We start from the raw sequence: 22,926 nt of genomic DNA on the forward strand, positions 1-22,926 counted from the left end.
CACCGCTACCCCTGCCCACCCTTCCCGCAGCGCGGGGCGCGAACACCTGCAAACTTAACACTCCCTTTTCCATCGCCCTCCTGTCTCTGGGAAGAGGAAAGGGAAGGGTCCTTCCTTCCACGAATCCCGATTTAAATAAAGAGGGAGTTCCCCCCAACCCCGGGTAGCAAGGGGTAAGGGCGGGCACTCCCTCTCCGGTGCCGGCGGAGCTGCCGGGGTGGAGGCCGCCTCACTTTAGGGGCCCGTGGTGCCAGCAAGGTTGATACATTCGCTGCACAAACAAACGACTCAAGAAGTCGGGCAGCCAATCAGAGCGCAAGAATGCGTTGCCAGCATCTTTGTTTTCTGGAGCCGCCCGGCCGAGCCTGACCCAGAGGCCGGGCGCTACGGAAATTAGGGGCCAAACTTGCCGAGGGTGGGCCCCGCCTCAACCCCGGACCTCCTCGGCCGCCGAGCCCGCACGCGACGACCAGTTCCGCTCCGCTCGGGCGCTGCACTTTCCAGGAGGTGGGAGAAGGGGGGAGGCCCAGCCAATCCAGGGCGCCCGCCGCCGCTCCTCCCTCCCGGGGTTCCTGGATAAGGCGGCGCCCCGCGGCCCGCAGCCGGGTGCGCCCGCCCAAGGACCCGGGGGAGAGCCGAGGGTGCGCGCACAGGCCATGGCTGCCCCCGCACTGCCCCAGCCCCCCGAGGGCCCGCCCTGGCCTCTGAGTCTCCTGCGGGCGCCTCTGGGGGTGCTGCGGCTGGACCCCACCGGCGGGGCCCTGCTGCTGCTCGGCCTGGCGGCGCTGCTCGGCTGGAGCTGGCTGCGGCGGTGTAGGCCGCCGGGCATTCCCCCTGGGCCCACGCCCTGGCCGGTGGTGGGCAACATCGGTTTCGTTCTGCTGCCGTCCTTCCTCCGCGGAAGGAGCTGGAAGGATCCCCTGACTAGGGGCGCGGGCACTGACCCCTCCCCCGCCAGCTCGCAGTTGATACTGACCTACCTGGCCCAAGTCTATGGCAACATCTATAGCTTTTTCCTGGGTCACTACCTGGTGGTTGTCCTCAACGATTTCCACAGCGTGCGCGAGGCTCTGGTGCAGCAGGCCGAGATCTTCAGCGACCGTCCGCGTTTGCCGCTTGTCAGCCGCATAACCAAGGAGAAGGGTGAGCTGGGCCTGGGAGCCTCGGGTGTTGCGGTCCCGGTGAACGCGCGAGGCTGCGGGGCATGGGCCCCCTCCAGCCAGCCGCAGGCACCCGCCGCCGCCGCCGCCCTCCTGCGTCTGAGCCGAGGGGGTTGGGCAGCAGCACCTCTCTTATCTGGTGCCTTTAAGATGTCATCCAGCTGTAGCTGATGAGTTTGTATTTCAAGATCAGAAGTAGTACACCCACCGGAAAGTCGAGGAAGGGTAATGGGAGTGAAGGGAGTGACACGGTGTGAAGCTGGGCTGCCTCTCTCCAGGGGTATTCTCTCCTTCCCAGAACCAAGCCTCACTTCAGGCCATGTACCAGGAAACGGGCCGGATGAGAAACGAGGCGGGATGTTCTTTTCACCTTCTGAGTTTGCATGCAAGAGTTTAAGATATTTATTTTCCCACAGATAGGAAGTTCAGAAAACACTTTAGGGGCCTACTGGCAAACAATACGCTGGGTTTATAGCTGCCGTGATTCCTGCCTATGGGAGTCTAACTTGGGCAATTTTTCCCAGCTAGGAAATGCGTTATCTGTTTCAATAGAATATCACATCTACTCTTCCCCTAACTCCATCCATCCACCTATTTATTTCCCTTTGTTTATCTGTCTTCCTCTCCCTTTATCTTATTGGCTAGCATAGGTCCCAGACTTTTTTTATTGTTTTTGACTCAGGGGTGCTTTTTTTCTCTCCCCCTCACAGCTTCTCCAAGTAATTTAAGCTCCCTTGTTTCATTGCACAAGTATTTTTCCTTCACTGCACTTACCAAACTGAGGCTGCAAAATTTTGTAACGTGGGGCCAGGATGTCTTCACCACTAGACTGACATCCAGGACGACAGAGTAATTCCTATGTGTGGCACATAGTATATGTTCCATAAGTACTTATTAAGTAAGTGAACTGCTATTTCCTTTTCCTGGAATGTGGTATAGAGAGAACCAGGCTTTTTATAATCTGAGTTTGCCAGAGTTTTGCATCAGGATTTTAAATGAATAGTAGTAATGATGATCATAATATTCCAAAGGTACCACTGAAAAACGGAAGTCACAGTGCATACCTCACCCTCTCCATGCCTTCACACATGCTGCTGCTTCTACCTGGAATTCTCTTCCAATCTCATAGCTTCCTGGAAACTCCTGCCTGCTTTTCTTTAAAAAAAAAAAAATTGTGGTCAAATACACATTATAAAAAATTTTCTATCTCGATCTTTTTTTTTTTTTTAATATATCTTTATTGATTTCAGAGAGAGGAAAGGAGAGGGAGAGAGAGATAGAAACATCAGTGATGAGTCACCATTGATCAGCTGCCTCCTAAAGGCCCCCGACTGGGGATCGAGCCCGCAACCCGGGCATGTGCCCTGATCAGGAATCGGACCGCGATCTCCTGGATCCTAGGTCGATGCTCATCCACTGAGCCACACCCAACCGGGCCAGTTTTTCACTTTTAAATAGCCTAAAGTGTAGAAATGAGCTAGTTTAGGGTGTTAAATCTATTAAAAAATAACTAAGTGGTAGACTGCCTGGAGATTCTGAGACCACAGTAAAATGCTCAAAATCTCTGGGTTTGAATTTAGAACTGGGCTCAAATCCTACCTTTGTCACTATTTAGCTGCATGACCTTAGACAAGCTTCTTAAATTTTTATGTAAAACAGGAATAATGGTACTTCACCCTCAAAATTACAATGCATTATCAGCCAATTAGTGATTGTGTAGGGTCAAAATATATGCCCTCAGTCAATATGTCTCCTCTGCCCAAAACAGCAAAAGGTCATTTTCAGCTCAAATCCACACTCTATCCTGGTGTGTAGCCTTATAAAATACAGTGGTACGGAACTTGTCACCGAGACCCTCCAGAGCCTCGGCATACATTCTCTCTTTGTAGCCTCACTCTTTACCATCCCTGGTGCACACCACCCCCACTCCCAAGGAACTAAATGTGAATAGAGTGCTTGATGCATCTCTGCCCACAGCCAGGTCCACCTGTGGCCAAATTCCTTGTCCAGTCTCCTTCATCAGACCAGGATCCTCAGCCTAGTGATTTCTCTTTACCATCTTTGTATCCCGACCCTTGTATAGTGTCTTTCGTGAAATGGGCATTTGATGACTGAAATCATGTATTGACTTCTGTTTCCAATGTATCTTTTTGCTGATGAGCCACTATGCAGACCCTCAACAAATAATTACTCAGTTGAAAATATATGTTTGTTTAAGTCCCAGCTTTCAATTCTCTGGGTATATATCCAGAAGTGGAATTGCTTGATTATAGGGTAAATCTGTTTAATTTTTTGAGTAGCTGCCATAATGGCTTTCCACAGTGACTGTACCATTTTACATTCCTGTCAGCAATGACAGGTTCCGGTTTCTCCACATCCTCACCAACACTTGATACTTTGTTTTTTCATTCCTGCTTAAACGTTACCCCTTTGGGAAACGGGTCCCTGAGATACTCCTCTACCGCTCAGGTAGAGGTGCTCTATTCTTTTCTCTGATGGCAGCACCAGTTTCTTTCTGACTCCCGCCCCGTCCCCTACCCGACCTCTTGTCACTTCCTACCAGATACGTGTTCTGCATCAATCCACTTTCCATCTCCACTGTCAGCACCCTCATCCAAGCTGCCGTTATTTCTCATCCAATGCTCAGAAGCCTGATAACTAGCCCGCTTGCTTCTCCTGCACTCTTATCTATGCATTAGTCAAAGGGATCTCTTTTGAAAAATCATTTATCAAACCGTGTCACTTCCTAGCTGAAACCAATTGCCTCCAGCTCTATACTTGACCTACTGTGCCCTAAAGAATCTGGCCCTTGCCAGCCTTTATGATTTTCTCTCTTCCCACTCTCCTTTTACTCGTACCTTCCAACCTGCTCTAGGCGCACTAAGCTGATTCCTGCCAAGCTTGTGACTGCCGAGGCCACTGGGTTTGTCATCCCTGGGCCCAGAATAGCTTTTCATTTGACTGACTCCTTGTTATCTCCCAGGCCAATTGTTGCTTTTTAGTCCTATTTTAGACACTGTTCAGTACCACAACTTATTTTTTCACATGCTTACTTCACCAAGTCTACCTACCACTGGAATGTAAGCTCTGTGAGGGCAAAGATTTTGTTCATCTTGGTAACACTGTGTCCCCACTAATTGGCACCGAGTATGTAATCAAGAAATGAGTGAATGCGTGCATATAAGCATTTATTGATGCACTTACCACATCATATTGTAATTTGTGTTGCATGTCTGTCTTTTCCTTTAGATTTATAAAGGTAGAAATTAGATTTTCTTCTTTGAGGTCCTTCTTGGATATATAGTTTGGTCAAGAATTTATAATGAGATAGTTTCCAAGTATTAGTTGGATCACAGATTGTAACATTCCTTTTTATTTAAGAAGCACTGGGAGCCTGGGGAAACTTGGTGCTTCAGCATCTCAACTAAAGCATTCATACCTCCAAGAGCCAGGATGTTTTAGGCAATGCTGCTCTTATTCTGGTGGATGTGTGTGCTGTGATGAATTTGACAAATGTGCTGTGAAAGAATTGAGAACAATTTCTGTAGCTGGTGAAGGTGACTGACAAGAAAAGGGAGAGGAAGAACCATATGTCACAAAAGAAATGCCTGTGGACTTAACTTGGAATAGAGAGAACAGATCATCTGAATAGGAAAATTTATATAGTTGAGGAATTTTTTTTAATGGAACTTTTTCAAGAGTGAAGAATTAAAGAGGAGAATGTGAGTTTATTTCAAGATTCCTGTCAAAGACTGAAAGAGCAGATGAATTCTGAGTAGACTTCACTGGTCAAGGAATGGACAGCATGACCAACCTGAAGAAGAGAGGCCATTGAAGCTAAAGGCTGAGCTGCTCAGCTGAGCAAAACTTGAGGAGTGCCTAAGCCACCTTTGGTGAAAGGTTTCCAATGGAAAAACTGTAATATGTGAAACTGTCCAGAAATAAGATGTGCAGACTGTTGAGAAAATAAATGATATTAGGAATTAGGGACTGGTAACATTATTAAATATTTATCACAAGATATTTTAAAATAATTTTGCTGCTAAAGACTAGCAGAGAAGGGAATGTTTCAGAAATTGTGATATGCATAGAGAGGCTGGAAATAGTTAACACATTGCCAAAACGGTCTAGAATATGGAGAGGTTATTTATTATATTAGAGTTTTAAAAAATATCATACTTAGACTGTTGTTCTTTTTGTTGTTGTTAATCCTCACCTGAGGATGTTTTTTCCATTGATTTTTTTTTTTAGAGAGAATGGAAGGGAGGGGGAGAGACAGAGAGAGAGAAACATCGATGCGAGAGAGACACATCAATTGGTAGCCTTCTGCACGTGCCCCAACTGGGGCTGGGGATTGAGCCTGCAACTGAGGTACGTGCCCTTGACTGGGAATCAAACCCAAGACCCTTCAGTCTGTGGGCCAACACTCTTACCACTGAGCCAAACTGGCTAGGACTGGTGTTCTTTTTAAGCCCATAAAAACTATAATAAGTTAGATAGGCCATTAGATGTACGACATTAGCTATACCTATTACTCATTAATTCATAAGATTCTCTTCCTGAGCAGGAAAGAAAATAAAGTTAGAACCTCAGAGCCAAGGCTACCAAAGGAGTGCTTTCTCTAAGTGTGGCCCAGTTCTTCTAAAAGGTTTTTGCACATCTATTTTTATTATAAACTATTTCAAGTGTAAGATTCAGAGAGCAACATAAACTCATTTATCCACCACTCAGATTTGCTGCAAATTTATGAACAGTACATAACTTTATTTGGTATGTATTTTTTAAACTTGCAGGTCATATATTTGAAGTATCGTTCTACTGCTAGCTCTTGTTATTTATCTATATCCCTGTTGATAGAAATTAGATCATTTCTAATTTTGGACATTGTTAGAGAATTGGAGCAAGAGTCCAAGCAAACGGCAAAGCCATAAAAATGGAAGGCAAAGGAAATTGTGAGGAAGTTTAAAAGTACAGGATAGCTCATCAGCACTGGCTGCTTTAAGGGGAACAAGATGCAAAATGAAGTTAGAAACTGAAGACAGAAATGAAAGTTCATCTGGGGAATTTGAAAATGGATGAGAAAACAAGATAACTGAATCTTATGGTAAATGCAGTAAAATAGGTATCTAAAAGAGTTAGGTAAGAGGGCCTTAATTCCCACTAAGACGAACACTTCTTTGACCCTGTGGAAGGAAAGGGCACATATAATCAGTGGATAGCACTTTCATGTGATCAGTGTAGAACTGCATCAACTTTTTATTATAGTAATAATGGGAGGCAGCCGATCGATATTTCTTGTTCACATTGATGTTTCTCCGTCTCTCACCCTTCCTCTCTCTCTCAAATCAGTAAACATATCCTTGGGTGAGGATTTTTAAAAAGTTAAAAAAAAAACACCCGCCACATAATAATATCAATAGATGCAGAAAAAGCATTTGATAAAATACAGCACCCATTTATGAAAAAAACACACACAAAAAACTCAGCAAAGTGAGAATAGATGGAACAATAAAAGTCATATATCACAAACCCAGGCAATATCATACTCAGTGAGAAAAAATAAGCATTTTCCTTAAGATTGGGAACAAGGTAGGGATGTCTGTTGTCACCACTTCTTTTCCCAATATGCTTTCATTGACTTTAGAGAGAGGCAGGGAGAGGGAGAAACATCCATCAGCTGCCTCTTGCACACCCCTACTGGGGACTGAGCCTGCAACTGGGGTATGTGCCTTGACCAGAAATTGAACCATTGACCTTTTGGTTCATAGGACCATGCTCAACCAACTGAGCCACAATGGCCAGGGCCACTATTCTTTTTTCTTTTTTCAAATTATAAGAGAAAGTTTATTTAGAAAGTTACAGCATTTTGACCACTCTTACTCAACATAGTACTGGAAGTCCTAGCCACAGTAATCAGACAAGAAGAAATAAACGGCATCCAAACTGGAAAGGAAGAAGTAAAACTGTTATTATTTATAAATGACATGATACTGCATATAGAGAACCCTAAAGATTCTACCAAAAAGCTACTAGAACTGATAAATGAATTCAGTAAAGTAGCAGAATACAAAATATCCAGAAATCAGCTGCATTTTTATGTACCAATAATGAACTATCTAAGAGGGAAACTAAGAAAACAATCCCATTCACAATTGCTTAAAAAAAAAAAAAAAACACCTAGGAATAAATTTAACCAAGGATGTAAAAGACCTGTACTCAGAAAATTATAAGTCACTGACAAAGAAATTGAAAAAGATACAAATAAATGGAAGCATTTACAGAATATACGTTCTTCTCAAGTGCACATGGGACATTCTCAAAGATAGACCAATGTTAGGACACAAAACAAGTCTCTACAAGTTCAGGAAGATTGAGATCATATCAAGCATCTTCTTGGACATTTATACGATGGAATACTATGCAGCTATAAAAACGAGAATCCCTTACCGTTTGAGACAGTATGATGGGACCTGGAGAGTATTATGCTAAGTGAAACAAGCAATCAGAGAAAGGCAAGTAGCACATGATCTTACTCATATGTGGAATCTAATGAACAAAATAAACTGATGAACAAAATAGATCCAGAGACACAGAAGCATGGAACAGACTGAGGAATCTCAGTCTCAGAGGGAAGGCAGGGGTGGGTGGGTGCGTGGGTGGGTAGTGATTAACCTAAGAACTTAATGCATATATGCATAACCTATGGACACAGACAGTAGTGTGGTGAAGGCCTGGGGGGAGGAGAGCAAGGTGGAGGAGATCAATGGGGCAAAAAAGGGGACATCTGTAATACTTTCAACAATAAAGATAAACAAACAAATAATAAATGGAAGCATAGACTGTGTTCATGGATAGGAAAAATTAACATCATTAAAATGTCCATACTACTCAGAGCAATCTATAGATTCGGCGCAATTCCTATGAAGATACCAATGGCATATTTCACAGAACTAGAATAAGCATTCCAAAAATTTATATGGAACAACAGAAGACCCCAAATAGCAACAGTGACTTTGAGAAAGAAAAATAAAGTTGGAGGAATCACACTATCTAATATCAAACTATACTACAAAGCCATAGTAATCAAAACAGCATGGTACTGGCATACAAATAGACATACAGATCAACTGAACAGAATAGCGAGCCAAGAAATGAACCCACACTTTTACAGTCAATATTTGACAAAGGAGGTAAAAAACATACAGTGGTGTAAAGCTAGTCTATTCATTAAATGGTACTGGGAATACTGGACAGATACGTTCAAAAAAATGGAACTAGACCACCTTCTTACACCATACACAAGAATAAACTCAAAATGGATTAAAGAGTTAAAGTCAGACTTAAAACCATAGAAATCCTAGAAGAAAACATAGGCAATAAAATCTCGAACATTTCTTGTAGCAATATTTTTCTGATATATCTCCCCAGGCGAGGGAAACAAAAGAAAAAATAAACAAATGGCACTATATCAAACAAAAAAGTTTTTGCACAGCAAAGGAAACCCATCAACGAAATGAAAAGACAAGCCATAGGAGAATATATTCACCAATATATCTGATAAGGGGTTAATATCCAAAATTTATAAATAACATGTAAAACTCAACATCCCCCCCCCCCAAAAAAAAATTCATTTAAAAAATGGGCAAAGGACCTGAATAGACACTTCTCCAAAGAGGACATACAGATGGCCAATAGGCATATGAAAAGATGCTCAGTGTCACTAATCATCAGAAATGCAAGATAAAACCACAATGAGGTATAACCTCACACCTGTCAGAATAGCCTCCATCAGCAAATCAACAAACAAGTGTTGGGGAGGATGTGGAGGATTTCCTCATGCACTGTTGGTAGGAATGCAGATTGGTGCAACCACTGTGGAAAGCAGCATGGAGTTACCTCAAAAAATTAAAAATGGCACTGGCTGGTATGGCTCAGTGGTTAGGGTATCAGTCTGCACACTACAGGGTCTCAGGTTTGATTCCCAGTCAAGGGCGTATACCTAGGTTGCAGGTCCCATTCCCACCCCAGGCGGGATGAATGCGGGAGGCAACCAATTGATGTTTCTCTCTTCTTTCTCTCTCCCTCCCTCCCTCCCTCCCTCCCTCCCTCCCTCCCTCCCTCCCTCCCTCCCTCCCTCCCTCCCTCCCTCCCTCCCTCCCTCCCTCCCTCCCTCCCTCTCTTCTCTCTAAAAATCAATGGAAAAAATATCCTCAGGTGAGGATTAATAAAAAAAAATAACCACAAAAAAATGGAAATGCCTTATGACCTACTGATTCCACTTCTGGGAAATTATCTGAAGAAACCCGAAATGCTAATTTGAAAGAATATATGCACCCCTATGCTCATTGCAGTTTTATTTACAATAACCAAGATTTGGAAACAGCTAAAGTGTCCATCAGTAGATGAGTGGATAAAATAGCTGTGGTACTTTTACACAGTGGACTACTACTAGGCCATAAAAAAGAAGGAAATCTTACCTCTGTGCCAGCATGAATGGACCTGGAGAGCATTATGCTAAGTGAAATAAGCCAGTCAGAGAAAGATAAGTACCATATGATTTCACTCATATGTGGAATCTAATGAACAAAATTAACTAACAAAGAAAATAGTGACAGATTTATAGACAGGGAACAGGCTGTCCCCTATTAGGGGAGGGTTGGGGGGGTGGGAGGATTGAGCAAAAAAAGAAAAATAAGAAAATACAGACATGGACAACAGTGTGGTGACTGCTGGGGGGAGGTGGTGGAGGGTATAGTGGAGATAAATGATGATGGATGGAGACTTGACTTGGGGTACTGAACACATAATACAGTGTACAGATGATGTGCTGTAGAATTGTGCACCTGAAACCTGTATAATTTAACCAGTTTCACCCCAATAATTCAATAAAAAGGGGGAAATTTTTTTAAATTATCCTGCAACATTCTTAAGAGCTGTATAGTATTCCTTTGTGAGAATGTATTAGAGTCAGTTTAGCCTGTCCTTTATTTGGTTTGGGTGGATTTTTGTTTCAACTATCTAGTATCTGAGCACTCCTTTCCTCTGAGAAACTCTTTGTCCCCACCATCCTTTTGCACACATTAACTATGGTTGGGACAAAAGATGCCATATATTTATTTATTTTTTAATCCCCATGTGAGGATATTTTTTCCAGTGCTTTTCAGAGAGAGTGGGAGAGAGAAAGAGAGAAACATCAGTGTTAGAGAGACATGATTGGTTGCCTCCTGCACACGCGGTGATGGGCTGGGGATCAAGCTTGCAACCAAGGTACGTGCCGTTGCTGGAACTGAACCTGGGACCCTTCAGTCTGCGGGCTGATGCTCTAACCACTTAGCCAAACTGGTTAGGGGAAGATGCCATAACTCTATAAGAACTGTCTTCCCTGGCCACAGTGTCTAGTTGAGGGATAGATTCCTGATCAAAGGTGGATTGGTCAGAATATTTCACCTCTTTGTAAAACTGGTTAGTCTGTGGGCTGGGCACAGAACTCATTCATAGCTACAGATCTAACCTCACATGGTTTTGGGGTAAGAATTTATACTTGTGGCATAGTTTGGAAACCTCAAGCCACAAGATGAACTTAAGGTGTCCCAAATTGGTATCACTGTGGCACACCTGACTGAAGCATTTGAATCCTTACCCAGCATTGTTGAGGGTTGGACCTGGAGAATAGAGGGCTTTTCTCTCTGGTGGTGAAAATGGGAGAATAGACATCTCAAGATAGCTGCTGTTCTTGGAAAAGCTGGTCTACAGTAGAAGAGAAGTCAGGCAGAAGGAAGTGAAAATTGGGTGCAGTAAGAAGAAGTTCTGTGACATTGTGTTCCCTGAGGTGGTGACGCTGGCCCTTCCCGTTTTTGGGTTCCACATCCTAAATGACCTTTTTGCTCAACTAGCTTGAGGGGGTATCTTTGCCATTCCCAACCAAAAGATTCCTGACTTTTTGGCTGGAGCTGTTTTTGTGCTCAGTGTCACCCTCTTCCTTGAGATGAAGTTTTTGCCTACATTCATGAACACCATTGCTTTTCAGGGCTAAGAATGGAGAGGTTACCAACTGTAGGATATGCCCAAGTCTCTTCCAAACACTTCTAAGATGCTAAGCCATTCTGGCTCCACGTGATAGGTGTTTTGTAAAGTCTGGAACCCTGAGGGCATTAATTCTGTCCATGTCTGTCATCCCTGGCATTCTCAGGCACTGTCACTTTGGTCACCTCTTCTGTCTTGCACTCCATTCCTATTAGCTCATTATCAAAAACCGTTCTTGAAACAGCCTCTTTAATATTTCTGAGGTTATTTATTTTTCTAAGAGGTGCCTTCATGCACATCCTCATTAACAAATGAAGTATCAGCTCAGATGACCTTTCTTCTGAGAGGCACTGCCTTCCCTTAGCTGACCTGGTGTCTACACCGCAACTTCAATATACCTCCAACATACAACATTCAGTACAATATGCAACTTCAGTACAATCCAGCATACAACCATGTATTAGGATTGTTGGTTTACCCAGTTCCTCACAAGACTGTAAGTATCTTGACAACAGCGACTATGTCTTCTAAAACTTTGTTCCCTTAGTATCAGGCACATAGGAGATTCTAAATAAATATTGGAAAAATGGATAGAAAAAGGGCATTTTGCTAGATAAAGTATTTCTGAAATATAGATGTGTAGTTTAAAAGATGGTGAGACTGAGGACCTAACAAAGGAAGAAAGTTCCTTAACAGGACAAAGCAGAAATGTCATATGTAATATCTTAAGTGATGAAATGGTAGTTAGAATTGGTATCAAATCCTGAAGTAGTGAGAGACCATACCTTCCCAAGAAAAGAAAAAAGGAGGCCCAATAACACTTAGTGAATGCTGAATGCAGCAAAAGACTTTGCCATGGTTAAAGACAAAGTTTAACCTAAGCTGTGGTTGCGTAGGAAGTAGTTTATGGAGCTTTATTAAACAAAGGCAGAGTTCTGTTTTGGGGACTAGTTGAAATATTTCCATTCCAGTTTTGTCTTGACAATCACATACTAAACCAGAGGGACTTTTAACAGAAACATTTACTCCACCTGTGATGAAATGTATTTACAGTCCTGCACCACAACATCTGAAGACAAAAAGTGGACACAGGATTAGCAAATGACTTCATAGAGTGACGGATGAAAACCTTTATGTGTGTACAGAGGAGAGTACTAGTGGGGTGTGAGACAGTTTAAGTTTACCCTGCAGAACTCCCAAAAGGGTCAGGAATTGAAGGTACGGGGGTGAGCCAGTAGGCTAAAAACAGCTCCCAGCTACTGCTTGAAGTGCCTGTAAGGTGTGGTAGTTAGACCACTTCCTTATCACCACCCTTACCCCTGCTGAAAATAGAAAGCAGATGCTTTGGAGAATCTTGGGTTTTAGTGACCTCTTGGCCAGTCAGGGACACAAAGTTAGGAAAGCAAGGGCAGAGAGATGTGGCCTTGTACCACACAAGATGAAAAGTTACCTCTAGAGCCCAGCCAGGTGTGGCTCAGCGGTTGAGCATTGACCTAGGATCCAGGAGATCGTGGTTCGATTCCCAGTCAGGGCACAAGCCTGGGTTGTGGGCTCGATCCCCAGTCAGGGGGGTGCAGGAGGCAGCCGATCAATGACTCTCTCATCACTGATGTTTCTCTCTCTTCCTCTCTCTGAAGTCAATACAGATATACCAAAAAAAAAAAAGTTACCTCTAGATAAAGAGGGGACTCTTAAAGAGCTTAACTGAGCGGCGAATTAGACAAAGAACACAACAAACCTGGCCACCAGCAAAAGAAAACAAGGAAATTTACCTGTCTTGGCCTGGACCCTGGCAGAGAAAATTTTCTCCCCCACCACTAATCTTTGTTGCAACTACTCTGCCATTTTAGTGCAAAAGGAGCTATAGATTATATGTAAATAAATTTCAATGACTCATTAACTGGCTGTGTTCTAGTTAAATTTTATTTATAGACCCTGAAATTTGAATTTCATATGATTTTCACATACCACAAAATTATTCTTTGGGTTTTTTTTCCTACCATGTAAAAATGTAAAAGCTATTCTTAGCTCTTTGACAGTACAAAAATAGGCAGCAGGCTGGATTTGACCTTTGGTCTGTAGTTTGCTGACCACTAAACTAGACTGTAAGCTTTTTAAAAACTGAAGGGTAAGCATTCACCCTGTTTCAGCACAAAAGAAGGCAAGAAGAGGAAGGGAAAAAGAGAATAGACAAAAGTGCAAAATGTTAGAAATAGTACTTCTGTTAAAAGTAAATGGACTAAATTTATATAGGCTAAATGATTGCCAAAATGGATTAAAAAATCCAAATATATGTTGTTTTAAGAGATATACCCTCTTCCCAAAAAAGAAACATACCCCAAACATAAGGGTATGTTCAAGTTTCAAAGTAAAAGAAAGAAAAAGACTATACCAAGAAAGTACTTTAAAAAGAAAAGATGATGAATTTTTTGACAAAATATATGTCATACTTACTTGTTAAGAATAGGGAGGGCACTGCATGATGATAAAAGGTTTTGGGTTTTTTTAAACAAGAAAGATAAAATAATTCTAAACTTTAATGTACCTAGCAATATCATCTAGTATATATATGTACCTAACAACATAGACAGATACATAGATACAAATATAAATATATAGCTGTGATATTTATTTACATGTAACACAAACTTACAGAACTTAAATTGACAAACACACCATTACAGCAGAATATTTTAACATAAGTATTCGAATAGTTGAGGTATCAGGCAGATAAAAATTTGGTAAGGATACAGAAGATTTTATTCCAACAGTTATCAAGCTTTCTCTGTTGCACATACAAAGAATCCTGTACCCAACAACTGTTTGGATAAAAATTCTTCTTAACTAGGAAGTTTCATTAAAATTGATCACATATCCAGGCTAAAAAGCAAGCTCATCAATGTCAAAAATCAGTATGAGACAAATTGATCTAGGTGGCAAAACAGAATCATAATAGAAAAAAATTTAAATGTAAACTGTAATGAAAATACATGCCATCCAAACAAAACTTGTAGACTACAGCTAAAGTGGTACCCAGAGGTAAATTGCGGAGTCTTAACTCACTTATTAGGACAAAGGTCTGAAAATTAATGAGTTAGAGGACCAACTTTATATATCCAAAAAAGAAGAAAATAAACTCGAAGAAAAAAAGAGAAACATGTCATAATTTTAGACAAATTCTTTCAGAGAAAGAATACACCGTGGCTCCAAAGGCACTTTTTAAAAAATAGAACTTGACCAGATGATTAAGTTTATAAACGAGTAAAGAGCCAAGCATAATTAAAAACAATTTGAAAAAGAACAAGGTGGTGTGTGTGGGGGGGGTGGGGCACTTCTCCATTAGATACTAGATTTATTATAAAGTTTCTATGTGGGAGTCAAATAAGATGTAGTTGTGGACGGCCTTGAGTTCAGATGTTTTTAAAATAGAGCTGTTGCCAAAATAAAAGATTTTAGATTACCTTCCAGTTACTTGGTTCCAGGCTCCGATGGCCAGTGTTCTAACCCAGTTGTGCTCTTGGCTTATTCAGCTCATATTTAACAGGCTCCTCCTTTGTGCCCAGCACTGTACCAGAAGCTGGGATTTTAATGGTGAGCACAATCAGGTATTATCCCTCTCGTCATGTGCAGTCTGCTACCATGCTGACCCTTCTGTTCAGAATGTTTAGAATATGGGTGTGTCCAGCCTGAAATATTTTCAAGGTCTGGATTCATTCTTATGAAAATAAGATTTTGAAATTTACATTAACTCTAGAAGTTGAAATGCATTGCTTTTCTTTTCACCAGGAGTTAGAATCTATAATAACAGTCTGTATGGCAAACTTTTCCGTATCAAATTGCATATGCTTTTAGTTATTAGAAAGAAATACTAGTTTGACAACTACATTTTGCTAATCATTTTGTCACAGCTGGTGATCTTATCTGTATGTGAACATTGCACAAGTGACTTGAGAAGTACGGAATTCACTCCTGGCATGCCCTGGTGAGTATTATCAAGCATTGCTCTCTCTCACCATCTTTTCTCGTGTGTCCTTTTGCAGGGGTTGTATTCGCACATTACGGTCCAGTCTGGAGAAAACAGAGGAAGTTCTCTCATTCAACTCTTCGTCATTTTGGTTTAGGAAAGCTTAGCTTGGAGCCCAAGATTATTAAGGAGTTCAAATATGTGAAGGAGGAAATGCAAAAGCATGGAGAAAAACCCTTCAACCCTTTCCCCATTATCAGCAATGCTGTCTCTAACATCATTTGCTCCATGTGCTTTGGCCAGCGCTTTGATTACACCAATAGTGAGTTTAAGAAAATGCTTAATTTTACGTCACGAGCGTTAGAACTCTCTCTGAACACCCAGCTCCAACTGGTCAACATATGCTCCTGGCTTTATTATCTTCCCTTTGGACCATTTAAGGAATTAAGACAAATTGAAAACAGTATTACCAGTTTCCTTAGAAAAATGATCAAAGACCATCAAAAGTCTCTGGATGCTGAGAACCCTCAGGACTTCATAGACATGTACCTTCTCCATGTGGAGGAAGAGAGGAAAAATAATAGCAACAGTAGTTTTGATGAAGATTACTTACTTTATATCATCGGGGATCTCTTCATTGCTGGGACCGATACCACAACTAACTCTTTGCTTTGGTGCCTTCTGTATATGTCACTGTACCCCGATATACAAGGTAATTAATAGATGTTTCCTTTATTCATGGCAAAACTAGGTTTTTAAAATTAGGATCAGCAACCTCGGTGATCCTGTGGCTCCTAGCATTGAGCAGTGAAGAGGTGTTAGCAGTGAAATTCCCTGTTTCTAGACTGTCATACTTGCTTGCCCCTGCTTTAAATCTCCCAGGTCTGATTCTGTGTGGAATCTATGATGAAAGAACTTTAGAGAGGAGTAACCATTTAGAGCTGATGGGAATCATAATGATCATTGGAACCCATTCATCTCATTTTGAAAATGGAGAACAGAGGCCCAGGGAAGTTATGTGACTTTCACAAGTCCACCCAGCTAGTTCCACCACATCAGTACCAACAGGCAGTGAATGCCAGTGGCAGTTCATAGTGGAAGAACATGGGAGGACAGTGATTAGTTTTCTGTTGCCCCTGTAACAAATAACCACACAAATTTATCACCTTCTAGTTCTGTACATTAGAAATCTGACACGTCTCACTGGGCTAAAATCAAGGTGTTGGCAGGGCTGCATTCCTTCTTGGAGGCTCTAGAGGAGGATCCATTTCCAGCTTCCTTGGCTCATGGCCCTCTTCCTCCATCTTCGAAGCCAAAAATACTGCATCTCTCTGACCATTCATCCATAATCACATTTCCCTCTGACTCTAAACTCAACTGGGAAAAGTTCTCCAATTTTAAAACCCATGTGATTAGATTGGCATACTCAGAAAATCCAGGATATTTTCCCCATCTCAAGGCCCTTAATTTAATCACATCTGCAAAGTCTCTTTTGCCAGGTAAAGTAGCATATTCACAGGTTTCAGGGATTAGGCTGGGGACATCTTTGAGGGGCCAATTTTTGCCTACTATAGATGGAATTGTGTCTACCTATATTAGTTAATCTGTTGCTGAGTAACACATTATACCAAAATTTAGCACTTTAAAACAACATCTCACAAAGTTTCTGAGGATCAGGAATCCAGGCGCAGCTTAGCCTGGATGGTATAGCTTAGGATTTCTCATGAGGCTATAGTCAAATCTGGCTGCAGTTGCAGTAATCTATAAACCTGACTGCGACTGAAGAATCCACTTCCAAGACGGCTCATCCACTTGATACTGGCTGCAGGCCTTACCACGTGGATGTTTCCATAGGGCTGCTTGAATTGGACCAAGAGAGAGTGAATGGCCAAGACAGGAGCCACAGTACCTTTTATAACCAAAGTTGAGAACTGACATGCCAACTCTTCCTTATTCTCTTGGTCACTTAGACCAACTTGGTACGAAGTGGGAGGGGACTGTGTAAACCAAGCCCTAGCTAGTGTGGCTGAGCTGGCTGAGCATCATCCTGTGCACTAAAGGTTGCTGGTTCAATTCCTGGTCAGGACACATGCCTGGGTTGTAGGCTCGACCCCCATTAGGGGGTATGCAGGAGGCAGCCAATCAATGTTTTACTCTCACTTCAATGTTTCTCTCTCCTTTCCTCTCTCTTTAAAAATCAATTAAAAAAATTTTTTAAAAGAATGTGTAAACCAAGAGGCACGGGGATCTTTGGGGGTCATGTTGGACTACCACACATCGTCACACATAAAAGCTTAGAGAGTCATTCACATGAGTGATTCAGAGTGCTTCTTTGCCTCCTCTATCTGTTCTCTTATCCTTCATAGTCAGAGTGGAACAGGGTTCCTGGGACTAGCTGGCTCCACTTGAAACATCTGACCAGTGCTTCCCTTCACTCAGGCTGAGTCAGGCCTGTACCGCCATGTTACCCATTGTGTGTACAAGGTGATGGAAAGGAGGCATAGGAGGGCAGTCTCAACTCACTCCTGGCTTATCTTCTGGTTTACTCTTTCCTTTTATGTATAGCAAAAATTCACGAAGAAATTGAAAGGGTCATTGGTGCTGACCGAGCCCCTTCCCTCACCTATAAGGCCCAGATGCCCTACACGGAAGCCACCATCATGGAGGTACAGAGGCTGACTATGGTAGTGCCACTTGGCATTCCTCATATGACCTCAGCGAAAACAGGCAAGTCTAGAGCCTTCCTCCTTTGAATGCCCTTGTGGGAAGCCCAGCCCCTTAATCCAGGGGAGTGGAGGAGAGGGTATGGTGACAGTCTCCTAGCTTGATCCTTCTGATGGTTTAGCATTGTGTCATGGACAACCAAACGTCCAGGGGAAGCTTCAGCCCACACTTGTCCTTTATTTATTGTACTGGCATTCCTGTGCAGCTTGTTTTATAAACGGCTCTCTAGTCTTCAGAGCACAGATGTTCACACTGGTCAAACAAATGACGCTGCCATCTGAGGTGGCTGCAGTGACAGAAGACACGCTAGCATTGGCAAAGGCGCCCACCTCTTAGTCCTCTTAGGGGTCTGAAGAGCCAGTCTAAATATGGAATTAAGGATTTTAACTGGGAATTATCCTACTTCAGTTGTTACAGTTCTGTAACAAGCATAAATATTAAAGAATGAAAAGATCCCATTTGATTCTAAGGGTACCTGTTTCAACCTCTCACAGTGAAATGTGTCCTTTTGGTCATGCTCTTGACATACAGGGTGGGGCAAAAGTAGGCTTATAGTCCTTCATAATACAAGAATAAACTGTTTTGCATACTACAACTGTAAACCTGCTTTTGTCCCACTCTGTATAGGCACTCAGACCCTGTAAACATCCCTCATAACAAGGCATTTACCTCCTTGGAGACAGCTCATGATGTAATGGTCTTAAATCTAGTTATGAGACAATTGTAGGAGGCAATCACTTACAAATGACATTGGGTCATTTAACAATTTCTTTGGTACAAATTAGATACACTGTGTGTGTAGTATCTTTTGGGCACTGTTTAAAGTGCATGGGAATTTTTCAGCTGGTTAAGAGGCAGTGCTGACTTCCCTGTACATCCCTTTACCTTACCTTTCTCATATTATTGTGTGGACATAAAAAACTCTAAACCAGGGGTGGGGAACCTTTTTCCTGCCAAGAGCCATTTGGATATTTATAATATAATTCGCGGAACAAATTACCAACAAAATTACCAACTTAAAAATTAGCCTGCTATATTTGGTCAAACATTTAATTAACTCACTCCTAAAGTGATGGCTGGAACTGCTTCTCTTTGGTGAGGCCTTGGCAGGGCTAGACCAAACGATTTCCCTGGCCTATATAAGGCCTGCGGGCCAGAAGTTCCCCAACCCTGTTATAAACTGTAAAGTTTTATACAAGTATTAGGAATTTGTATTCTTTGGGAAAGTTGACCAGGTATGCCCTGTAATTTCTGTGTTAGTGTTTTCTATTGTAATGTTTTTATGGTTTGATCTAATTCATTAACTCAACATCCGTCAAGCAACTCTCAGGCTGGGTCCTGGAGTGGTATGGAGAAAGGGATGCCAATTGACAAGGTCTTGCCCCCTGCCTGCAAGTACCTCAAGGTTCCATCTCAGAGAATTAAGAAACTGGGTGTGGAACTAGGTATTTTTTAGATGGTTATATTTACAGAGAGCTATTAGTAAAAAGCATGTTGAATGATACTTTATTTTTGTTTTAGTGCTCCAAGGGTACACTATTCCTAAAGGCACACTGGTATTAACCAACTTGTGGGCAGTGCACAGAGACCCAGCTATTTGGGAGAAACCCGAAGATTTCAACCCTAATCGATTTCTGGATGATCAAGGACAACTTATTAAAAAAGAAACATTTATTCCTTTTGGGATAGGTCAGTTAAACTTTTATTTTCTTAATGGCATAATTAAAAATGAAGAACCAAAATAATATTTTATTATTTTATAATACTGTTTTAAAAATGTTTCTTTCTTGGCAAGCTAATATAAGAGGTAAATAATTTAGGTAATACACTATGTTCATTTCAGATTTTAAAAACAAAATGAAAGCAGTTTGGTTTTAAATCTTTACCTATGCCTAGAAATCTTCATTTCTCAACTGCCCAGGTGATTGTTTGAGTGCAGGGGAACTGCTGGAATTAGAGCAACTTTTGACCTCCTGCTGGGCTGGTGGGTTCTCTTTTCTCAGCAGTCCCTCTTTTAGGTTCCTAGATTAGGACGTAGGATTTTTTCTACAGAAAAGGAATGCTCTGGAGAGTCTTATGATCTGATCTGTTTCCTCCCTAATCATCCAGGTAAGAGCTCAGGAAAGAAAGAAGTAGGTACATAAGTAGGAGTCAAGGTAGCCACAGCATTGGATCTGTCTCTAGTTCCTGTCTAGGATGAAGATAGATTTTTATGAGCAGGAGTTAAAATGTGCACTTCACATGTATAAATTCTGATTGTCACTGTGGAGGTCATCTGGTATATGTGGCAGTTTTATTTTAAAACTATTAAAACAATTTAGGTACTTCATATAAATGTGTCCTTTTAGAGACAGGAAAAGGGGTGGTATGATAATGCTTCCTTTTTTCTGCTCTTATTTTAGGGAAGCGGGTGTGTATGGGAGAGCAGCTGGCGAAGATGGAACTATTCCTGATGTTTGTGAGCCTGATGCAGAGTTTCACATTTGCTTTATCTAAGGATGCTAAGAAGCCCATTCTGACTGGAAGATACGGTCTAACTTTAGCCCCCTATCCATTTAATATAATCATTTCGAAAAGATAAAGAACATCTCCAAAAGGAGATGAACAGAATGTAAATACATGTCTTTCTAAACACATTCTTCATTCTCAGTAGATAATGGATCTAGGTTAGGCTCAGGTTCAAGACTAAAAAGGGTAGAACGTATGGGAGCTTTCATCTCAGGGATTCCTCAGCAGGATACTTCAGCCATTTTAGTAAAGCTTGTCTGTGACTTAGAGGATGGGACCAGAGTACTGGATTGGGAAGCAGATCTGGATTTTATTCCCAGTGGCTTCCACCAGTGAGTGTTTCTTCTCATCTCTCAGTGCCTTAATCACTTCATGTGGTTACAAAGCTTGCCTTCCATCGGTCAGCACTAAGGAAGGTCAAATGCCCCGTATCTTTTCTGACATCCCCAAAACCCTGTTAAATTCTGGAGAACAAACAGGAATAGAAGGAAGACCGACCTGTTTCAGACCTGTGCCAACATGAAAGTGGTGCTCAGATGTGAATACTGTCAGAGAAGGATGTGAGTTCAGGCTGAGTTAGAGCTTTTCTTACCACAGACCCTTATGTCAGTTGAGGGGTGGTGGTTTTGTTCTTGTTAATCTTTTTGTTTATGATTTTAGTTTTTAGTTTTCGTAGACATGGGAGGAAGTGGACCCTCGTCCAGTAATGTTTAGGAAAGGTTATAGTCTGAATTTATATGTCTACCTTCCATTTCAACTACATGCCAGGCCGCCTGGCTGAAGCGGCTTCATGGAGTATTCCTTTCTGCTGAGTTTACTCGTAAAGATACAGATCTACCTTTTGACTTGAGCCCTGAATAGTGAGCTTGGGAATTTTGATACTGGGATTCAAATTGTACTGAATTATTTCCTGTTCTCCCTGCCACAAGGCCTAATGTTATCTTATCCTTAAATATTCTCAAAGACAAGGAGGCATTCTTATTCTTATGAAGATCACTAAATTGTTTCTTAAAAAGAAGGCCCCTCTAGAAGAGTAGTTCTCAAGAAAGGTAATGATCTCTTTCAGGGGGTATTTGGAAATGTAAGGGTGCAGTTTGGGTTATCACAATGATGGGGGTGCTACTGGCCTTTTGCTGCCTTGAGGCCAGGATGCTAAATGTCTGAGCAATTCTGTACAAGAATTGTCCTGTCCAGTATGCCAGTAGTGCTCCCAGTGAGAACGCAGTCCAAAGAATGATGAGACTTTTCCTTTATTCACTCATAATACTCCTTCCTTATATAGAAGCAATCATGATAATAGTACAAACAACTCTATTTTGGAGTCTTTCCTTCTGCTAGCACCATATTTAATCCTTTATTTGTAGGCATATATAATCATTACAGAAATTCTATTAAGAGGATGCCATTTTGCAGCTGATAAAGCTGAAGCTTATAGAGACATTTAGGCACCTAGTTAAAATGTACCATTGTTCATTTCAAACTTACCAATCTTTGTGCCTGGAGAGTTTTCTCTAAACCATTTCTCTGTACTGCCACCACTTGATCCCACAGCAGTCTACCCTCTGCATTTTCAATGTGGACAAATGAAATACAGGCTAATCTTTAGGTGCCTTGAGGATTTTTGTTCTGTTAAAAAAACTGATAAACTAAATGCCCAGGAACAGACTGTATATAAATGGAGAGGCTGTTGTGTGGATTTTAGATGAGATACATGTGTGGATTAAAGCGCACCTTGAGCAAGACAGTTTGTTCCTGATCTGGAATTTCACAGGCTTTTGAGCTGCACTAATAACTTGGGATTAGTAAGTCTATTACTCCTTAATTTTATACATGCTTAATTTCAGCTTTCCTAACAAAACATTTTGTAGCTTGAGAAAAAAAAAACTGTTCTGAGACTATGTTGAAATCAGATGTTAATGAAACTCTTAAATATAATGTCTCACACTGTAGCACTTTAAAAACAGCTTTATATGGTTAGTCACTGAAAGGGCTATTAATGCTTTCCTTGCACATGTTGACATTTTACAATTTTATACTTTATGATTTGTTTGAAATGTAAAAATTGTAGTACTTTGTTTTATAAATCTGCCTAATATCTAATTTTGAGTCATCTTTAGCATAACTTTTATTAAACATTTTATTTTAACTTTGATAGTGTCATGTCTGGATTTTTGTTTCTTGTTTTATTTTAACTGCTAAACCAAATTCTGTTTTACCAGATGTCAAGTTAGGAAATGGAAGATGGAGTAAACCTCCAGAGAGAGAGATAGCCACAGTATTACATAAGCATTTAGACAGTCTGGTAATACATTACTTTCAGAACTGTATCACAGCCCAAGGTTCTTATTTGCCACATCAAAGTCCAGCATTATTTGAGGAAAGGATGAATTTAAACAAACTCTTGTGGCAAAGTTATTTTTTAAAATAACTCATACATATTATTGACTATATTCCCTAAGCTGTACTTTACATCCCTGTGACTGTCTTTGTAACTGACAATTTGCACTTAATTCCTTTTACCTTTTTCACTCATTACCCCAACCCCCC

The 22,926-nt window shown here is 41.4% G+C and overlaps 2 protein-coding genes across 4 annotated transcripts in view; one reads left to right on the forward strand and one right to left on the reverse strand.

The window, feature by feature from the left end:
* Positions 1-22,926, reverse strand: part of LOC308563795 (uncharacterized protein) — an 87,793-nt gene that overhangs the window by 51,713 nt on the left and 13,154 nt on the right. The window contains exons 2-3 of one of the 3 annotated variants that reach the window (XR_013999845.1): positions 2,225-2,315; positions 1,029-1,533 (exon numbers count right to left, since the gene is read on the reverse strand). The exons of the other annotated variants lie outside the window; for them this stretch is intronic. The gene's annotated coding sequence lies outside the window, so the exon portion shown is untranslated. The remainder of the gene's footprint in view (positions 1-1,028; positions 1,534-2,224; positions 2,316-22,926) is intronic. 3 annotated transcript variants of the gene reach the window in all.
* Positions 197-22,529, forward strand: CYP2U1 (cytochrome P450 family 2 subfamily U member 1). The gene is made up of 5 exons (XM_081151203.1): positions 197-1,143; positions 15,224-15,859; positions 17,713-17,874; positions 19,393-19,560; positions 20,274-22,529. Exons 1-5 carry the CDS (start codon positions 657-659, stop codon positions 20,450-20,452), a joined length of 1,632 nt encoding a protein of 543 aa, XP_081007329.1. The 5' UTR covers positions 197-656; the 3' UTR covers positions 20,453-22,529.

Source organism: Miniopterus schreibersii (genome assembly GCF_964146895.1).
Source record: "Miniopterus schreibersii genome assembly, chromosome: 1".
Taxonomy (NCBI): domain Eukaryota; kingdom Metazoa; phylum Chordata; class Mammalia; order Chiroptera; family Miniopteridae; genus Miniopterus; species Miniopterus schreibersii.